General features: G+C 38.1%; 1 protein-coding gene across 1 annotated transcript; it reads left to right on the top strand.

The window, feature by feature from the left end:
- The first annotated feature begins 2,971 nt into the window (after positions 1-2,971).
- On the top strand, positions 2,972-5,902 carry LOC105761407 (receptor-like protein EIX2). Its single transcript, XM_052623545.1, has one exon. The coding sequence runs from the start codon at positions 2,972-2,974 to the stop codon at positions 5,900-5,902; it is 2,931 nt and encodes a 976-aa protein (XP_052479505.1).
- Positions 5,903-8,259: the final 2,357 nt, after the last annotated feature.

Here is an 8,259-nt window from a genome sequence, read left to right as displayed (position 1 = left end):
CAGCCGATTGCCATTTCCCATGAATCAAGCCCGAGAGCCTCGAAAACTCCAACTGGTGCACACCGATGTGTGTGGCCCTATGAGGATCGAGTCACTAAGTGGAAGCAGTACTTCATCTTGTTTGTTGATGATTTCTCTAGATATTGCTGGCTTTACTTCTTAAAAGTAAATCGGTGGCCACTTGTGTTTTGGAAGTTTAAAGCTGCTGATGAGACGAAACAGTGCAAGTCAAGACCATAAGGGTCGATAATGGGACCGAGTACACCTCAGCTCGGTTCCAAGCCTTCGTGATAAGCGGGCATCAAACACCACTTACCAACACTTATACACCTCAATGAGAATGGTGTAAGTGAAAGGAAGAATAGGAGCTTAATGGATATGGCCGGTGCTTAATGATTCGAAGAATCGCCTAAAGCACTATGGGCGTAGCGATTAACACCGCAACATACATTCAAAATAGACTTCCAACCAAGGCTTTGGATCAAGACTCCATTCGAGGCTGGTTTGGCTTCAAGCCATCAACGGCTCATCTGAAGGTCTTTGGATGCATATGTTACACACATGTACTTGCATTAAAAGGGACAAATTGTGCGAAAGGGCTCGACCGGTCTTACGGTGGGCTACAAAGACTGCTAAGAAAGGCTATAGGATCTTGGATCCTTCAACAAACAAAGTGTCGAGAAGGTGGATGTGGTATTTGATGAAAGGTCATGTTGGAACCGGAAAGGCATGAACACGAGGAAGTTTCAAGAACTTACAACAAACCAAGTCGAGCGAACAAAGTGTTCTGAAATGGACATTGATGATGAACCGGTCGGAGGAACAAGATCAATGACTGAGATTTATGAAAGGGCTCATATAGCCATAGTGAACCAAGTAACTTTGAAGAGGTCAAGCTCAAAGAAGAGTGGAAGCGTGCAATGGTCGAGGAGATCGGCATGATTGAGAAGAACCGACACTGGAATTGGTTGAAAGGCCATCAAAAGGAAGGTGATTGGGGTGAAATGGGTGTACAAAGCCAAGCAAAATGCTGATGGTACCTTGAACAAACTGAAAGCAAGGTTGGTTGTCAAGGGTTCATCAGAGGTATGGCTTGGACTACACAGAGACCTTTGCACCAGTGGCGTGCTCGACACCATCGATCATTGATTGCCTTAGCAACCCAAATCGAATGGAAAATTCATCAACTCGATGTGAAATCAGCCTTTCGAATGGTTTTTAGATGAAGACATCTATGTTGAACAACCACAAGGGTTTGAAATAGTGGGAGAGAGCATATGGTCTACAAATTGAAGAAGGCCCTATATGGCTTAAAACAGGCTCCAAGGGCTGATGCAATGCAGAATCGATGGCTACTTGGTGATCTGGGATTCAATCGAAGCAAGAGTGAGCCAACATCAGTATGTCAAGAAGCAAGGGACACAAACACAACTCATTGTGTCCCTATATGTTGATGACATTCTGCTGGTGACAGGAGGAGATCGAGCAGTGCTGGTTAATTTCAAGACCAAGATGCAAGAGGTGTTTGAAATGTCTGATCTTGGGGAGATGTCCTATTTTCTTGGAATGGAGGTGACTCAAGCACAGAATGGGATATTTTTAAGTCAGAAGAGCTTTGCCACAAAGATTCTGACCAAGTTCTCAATGCAAAACAGCAAACCAACTAAAACACCTGTTGCTGTTGGAGAAAAACTATCGAGCCAAGGAAATTTTGAGAAGGTATGTGAAACTACCTACAGGAGTCTAGTTGGTTGTTTGCTATACTTGACTGCCACTAGACCGACATAATGTATTTGTAGGATTGCTCTCAAGGTTCTTGCATTGTTGCAATGAGAAGCATTTTCAGTCGCCAAGAGAGTGCTCGAGATATGTCAAAGGCACTTTGGACTATGGCTTAAGGTACAAAGCAGAAAGGAAATCTAAATCTAGTTGGGTACACCGATAGTGGACTGGCTGGATCGATAGATGACATGAAAAGCACCTCGTGGTATGCTTTCAACCTTGGTTCACTATGTTCTGCTGGAGCTCAAGAAGCAAAGTCCGGTGGCACAATCCATCGCTGAAGCAGAGTATGTGCAAAGCAGAAGTCTTATCAACCAAGCCATTTGGCTTAGGAAAATCTGGTGATTTGAATATGGATCAAAGGGAAGCAACAGAGATCTTCGTGACAATCAATCTCTTGTTGCAATTGCCAAAAATCCTGTGTTCCATGGAAGAACAAAGCATTTTAGCATTAAGCTATATGTTGTTCGAGAAATGGAGCAAGCTCGAGAAGTGAAGCTAATTCACCGCAATTGAGAGGACCACTTGCGAGACATTTTGACTAAAGCCCTTAATGTCACAAGGTTTGAGCATTTAAGAAGAAAATTAGGTGTTTGCACCATGCTAACCAAGGAGGAGTGTTGAAGTTGGTCACATGAAGCCAACACTCGATTCCATCTGAGCCATGAAGACCAAGCAAAGTGGAGCAGATGCAAGGGTGGCGATGCAAGCTCATTTTGTTCATTTTGTTATATTTAGTTAATGAAATGAGTGTTAGTTCATTTCTAACTAAGTTAGCTTTCTGATTGATGTAATTAGCTTATGTATAAGCTGTAAACACACTTTTGTATAAGTTTACAAGCTAAGATTTCAAGTTTCTATGTAATTAGTGGAGGTAGGTAATTACTTGTTGATTTTGACAAGCCTTATGCTTGAGTTATGTACTGGCTTCAAGCCATTGTTTTATGTATGAATCAAATTAGTTTTTGTTCATCAATATTCTCTCAAATTTCCCCAGCTTATTTTCTTCTTTCTTTAACTCGAAATTGTTTGTTTGCTCAGCAAGATTCGAGGCTTGCTCGACAAGATACTTGCTGAGTCTGCTTGATTCTATTGTTGCACCAACAATTTTGTTGGAAGAAACTTCCTTGCACTTCATGTATTTTTGTGTTTTAGCTAAGCTTAGTCTATATATTTGGAGTTGTGAGCAATGGCAATTGCAACCATGACTACTCCTCTTCCAATTTCCTTTTTCCCTTTTCTTCTTCTCATTCCCGCTATCTGTTCTACCATTTGTCATGCCAATTCCAACCTACTTTGCATTCAAAGTGAGAGAGAAGCCCTTTTGAAATTCAAGAATGATCTTATTGATCCTTCAAACAGGCTATCTTCATGGGTTGAAGGTAGGGATTGCTGTGAATGGATTGGTGTCTTCTGCCAAAACTCAACAGGCCACGTCCACCAACTGCACTTGGCTTCTCTTCTTTCAGCCTCAGATTTTAACGCAACACCAGCTGAATGGGAAGCTTACTACAATTCCCTGCTAGGAGGCAAAATAAATCCTTCATCTGCTGGAGTGAAGCATCTCGGTTCCTCGGACTTGAGCAATAACAATTTTAGCGACATACAGATCCCGAAGTTTTCGGTTTGCTGGAGAGTTTTAACATATCTTAACCTCTCTCGAGCACGATTCCAGGGAGCAATTCCTCATAGCCTGGGGAATCTTTCAAAGTTGCAGTATCTTGATCTTGGAGGTAATTATTTTGATGATTTGGAACAGGTAACATTCAAACTTCCTTCTTTGTTAGAGTTGCACTTGTCAGGTTGTGGATTACATCCATCTTCGATCAGTGTTAATTCTTCAAAATCACTGGTTATTCTTGATCTTTCTTGGAACCGCTTTTCTCCAGTACCTAAGTGGATATTTAGTCTTCATGGTCTTGTGTCCATTGATCTTAGATACAATGATTTGGAAGGCCCAATTCCAGATTACTTTGGGAACTTCTCGTTTCTTGAAGTTCTTGATCTTAGTGGGAACTCACTCGATTCATCCATACCCAATTCGTTGTATAGTTTAAACCGTCTTCAGTTCCTTAGTCTTAGGGGTAACCAGTTACAAGGAACAATCTCGAGCGCCATTGGAAACTTGAGCTCTATTACTCACCTTGATCTTTCTTATAATTATATGTTGGAAGGAAGATTACCAACCTCTCTGGAATATCTGTGCAAATTGAAGGAGATGGATTTGTCATTTAATAAAATTGAAGGTGGAATATCAGAAATCCTACAGAGTTTGTCTAGATATTGTTTGGGTTCCTTAGAGTCATTGGATATGTCCAATAACCAACTTTCTGGCCATTTAACTGATCAACTTGGACAATTTAAAAATCTATCTTACTTGTCCCTTGCTCAAAACAAAATTTCTGGTCCCATTCCATCATCGATAGGGGAGTTATCATCTTTGAAGTTCTTTGATGTTTCAGAAAATCAATTAAATGGTACTTTTCCTCTATCTTTTGGACAACTGGAAAGTTTGGAAACTCTGAATTTTAGGAATAATCTATTGGAAGGAGTTGTATTAGAAACCCATTTTTCTAATCTCACAAGATTGACAACTCTAACAGCATCACACAATAGGCTTAGATTTGAACCAAACTCAAGTTGGATTCCCCCATTTCAGTGTGAAACTATTGAATTGGGTCACTGGCATCTTGGCCCAAAGTTTCCCCAATGGTTAAAATTCCGAAAGAAGTTGTTTGTGTTAGATATCTCTAATGCAGGAATTTCAGGTGTCATGCCCACTTGGTTTTTGAACCTTCCAACTCAATTTGAATATTTAAATCTTTCCTTTAATAAACTTACAGGAGGGATTTCATATTTGAATGTGAAAGACATTGTTGACTTGAGATCAAACCAATTCAGAGGACCATTGCCAAGAGTATTCAGAAATTTACAACATTTAATTTTATCAAATAATTCATTTTCAGGATCTCTTTTTGAATTAGTTTGCAATTCATCAAGTGGGGAATTAATGGAAGTTCTTTACATTGATAAAAATCTTATCTCAGGAGAAATTCCAGATTGTTGGAATCATTGGCAGGATTTGGGGCTTTTAGATTTGGGAAGCAACAATTTGACCGGAAAAATACCACCTTCTTTAGGGCATATAAATCTTGCAGTGCTAAACCTTCGAAACAATAGCATGTTTGGAGAATTGCCATCCACATTGCAAAATTCCAGTTTGATTATGCTTGATCTTAGTGAAAATCATTTCAATGGAAGTGTACCAGCATGGATTGGAGACAATTCCTCATTACTTAGGATTATAAGCCTTCGATCAAATAATTTTGATGGTCATATTCCACATAAAATTTGTGATCTTCTAAATCTTCTAATTTTGGACCTTGCACATAACAACATTTCAGGCACTATTCCAAAATGTTTTCGTAAATTGTATTCAATGGCCAACAGAAACAACCGGGAAAACTATATGTATGTATCAGAAGGTCTTTATTTGAGTGCATTATTAGTGTTGAAAGGACGACAGGATGAATACGGTGCCACACTAGGGCTTGTTACTAGCATAGACCTTTCAACTAACAGTCTTACGGGAGAGATCCCAAAAGAAATTGCACGTCTCGTTGAGCTACGATCATTAAATTTGTCAGGAAATCTCCTAACAGGAAATATTCCGGATAACATTGGCAACATGAAGTTGATGGAATCTCTTGATTTGTCGATGAATCAATTGAATGGTGAAATCCCTCTAAGTTTGTCCAATTTGAATTTCTTGAATCACTTCAATGTGTCCTACAACAACTTGACAGGACAAATCCCAACAAGCACTCAGCTTCAAAGCTTTGAAAACTTTTCTTACATGGGCAATCATCTTTGTGGACCTCCTCTCACTAAAAACTGCAGCACAAAAGATTTTTCAACTGATTCTGAAAATAATGGAAGCAGCAGTGAAGAAAGTAAAGTGAATTGGCTTTATGTCAGCATAGTTCTTGGTTTTGTAATGGGATTTTGGGGTGTAGTGGCTCCCTTGTTTTTCATCAGGCCTTGGAGGCATGCATACTATCGAAAGTTGGACCATAACTATGCTAAACTGTATGTGTTTTGGGCTACTATGGATATCTAGTTTGATGGGGAAAACCATGTATAATTGATGCATCTGAGCTAGGTGTGTTGCTACATGATCGTTTGGTGTTGAAAGATTAGTTTTAGCATCTGTCCTTTTTTTGGACCTGTTTGTGTGCCAATAAGGTAGCCTGCTCACTTGTGTGAGTGGCTTTGTTATATGGAAACCACATAGAATGGAATGCTTTTTCCCTTGCATCTATTTTTTCGAAAAATGTTGCAATTATGCCTTACGTTGATACAAATAAGGATTGTGAACAGTAAGTTCGGGTGTATGGGGTGAGCCTGTTGGCTCGGGTTTAGTAGTACATCTCCTTTTTGTATTCACTTTTATTTTGTGACTTTCTCAGTAATGAATTTCTTTTTCTCTCAAAAAAATTTAGTAATTTTAGACATGCATAAAAGTATAAGGGTAAACTACACCCAAGATCACTCTAAAATTTATTTTCTCAATTTGGTCACTCTAATTATGATAATTTTCTGAACTAGTCACTACTGTTAAAAATTTCATTAATCCGCTAATGGATTGTTGATGTGGCAAATTAACCAATTGAGTGATGATATTTGACACTTTCTTTTGACTTTTGACAAAAACATAAGGACCTCTTTATAATTAATCCAAAACACTTTATTTTTCTCTTTCTCTTCTTAGTGTAACTCAAAATAGAGAAACCAAAACAGAACAGGGCATCTCAAAGCTACATGTCCTTCACCATTTTCTCAGCAATGAATCTATGGCAACTATCAATGATAGCGCACCATACACCCACAAACTCTATTTAATGAACACAAAAACATATTAAATATAAAGTAGCGTGATTAGCATAACGTTAATAAAATCATTTTAGAGTTACCTTGGGTGAGTGATTTGTCTTATAATAAGTGCTGCCTATTTCAATTCCTTATCTATTACCTACCTTTGTTTGGATGTTACTCCATATCACTTTGATTTTGGAGTACCCCAATATGCAATGAATCACTTTGATTTTGTTTTATCTTGACTTGCAAGCAATCTCTTAGAATTTGGGTCACACAACTCTAACAATCTCCACCTTTACACGAATTTTTAAAGCGTCATCTTTGCCAAAGCCTGCACGGGCCTATCTTGAATTATGCTGGGAATTAACTGAGTCGAATATGTGCTTAGAAGCTGGAAGACTACTAACCTTCGACTTGTGCACTACCAAATCAAAACTAATCTGGTTTGTCGTTGAAAGAAACAAAAATAATCTATCCCTAAGAAATAACAAAAAAAAATAGTATAAGGGAAGTAGATTCAAGTCCTTAGGACTAGATCGCTACAGCTTATTATTTCTCAAAATCTTGGGTGCAGTCATGCCCAAGAAAAACTTCTGACTTGGAAAAACAAATAAAAAATAGAATTAGGAATGAGTTGAGATTAAATAAATTGAAATCGCAATTGTTAAAAGAAATAAAGTTGAGAAAAAAGGGGGTTTTTGATTGAGGGATTCCAGCCTCCAATTATCTCAATCCTCCTTTAGTTAAATCATAGGCTGTTAGGTGATCCTTCTCATGACTGAATAAGCTAGTTATAGTAGAAGAGGATGCCTATGACCACCAACTCCACTTAGGTTATAGCCTTACGATCTAGAGGAATCTGACTCCAGCCAACCGTAATTTTTGTGGGACCGTCTTACACTAGATCATTGTTTCTCAATGGCGAATGCCACGCCATTTCGTCTCTTGAGCTTGACAACCTCGACGTAGTAAGTTAGCGAACCGATTGTGTAACATTCCCAAAACATACAAAGTGGCTGTTCCTTGCATAAGATGAAAAAGATTACTTTCAGAAGGATATGGATGAAAGATTCAGTCCCGTAATGTGAAAAATGATGAATACTCATTGAGAAGGGCTAAGTGCGGGTTTTAAGCCTCATGAACTCATTTTAAAGAGTCTTGATAACCTTTAGATAACTTTAGTTGCTCATGCTTTTCGAAAAAAAAAACACAATTTTAATGGAATGGAATTTTATTGAAGAAGAAAAGAAACAAGAAGGCTAAGAGCCTTAGGGGGAAGGAGATTTTTACAGAAGTGATGAGTGAATATTCATGTCACTCCATCTCCTATTTATAGTACATAAAAAACCTAGTTTATTCCTATTTAATCTCCAGATGATAATGTTTAAAAGATATAATTTGAAATTAAATCTAAACAATATCATAATAATCCTAACAATAATCCTAAAAATAAAATTCAAATTCAAATAAAGTTTTACGTTCATAAATCTCTTCTTTGAAATTTTACCCCAAGTCTTCTACACTTTGTATTTTCATTACCATTTCTTCCCTATTTTGCATGCTGACCTATTTTGTCTTTAAATTCACGCTTTTTGCCCC

Source organism: Gossypium raimondii, chromosome 11, assembly GCF_025698545.1.
Source record: "Gossypium raimondii isolate GPD5lz chromosome 11, ASM2569854v1, whole genome shotgun sequence".
In the NCBI taxonomy this organism is placed as follows: domain Eukaryota; kingdom Viridiplantae; phylum Streptophyta; class Magnoliopsida; order Malvales; family Malvaceae; genus Gossypium; species Gossypium raimondii.
The sequence above is the reverse complement of the archived record's forward strand: the minus strand, read 5'-3'. Positions and strand labels throughout refer to the sequence as shown.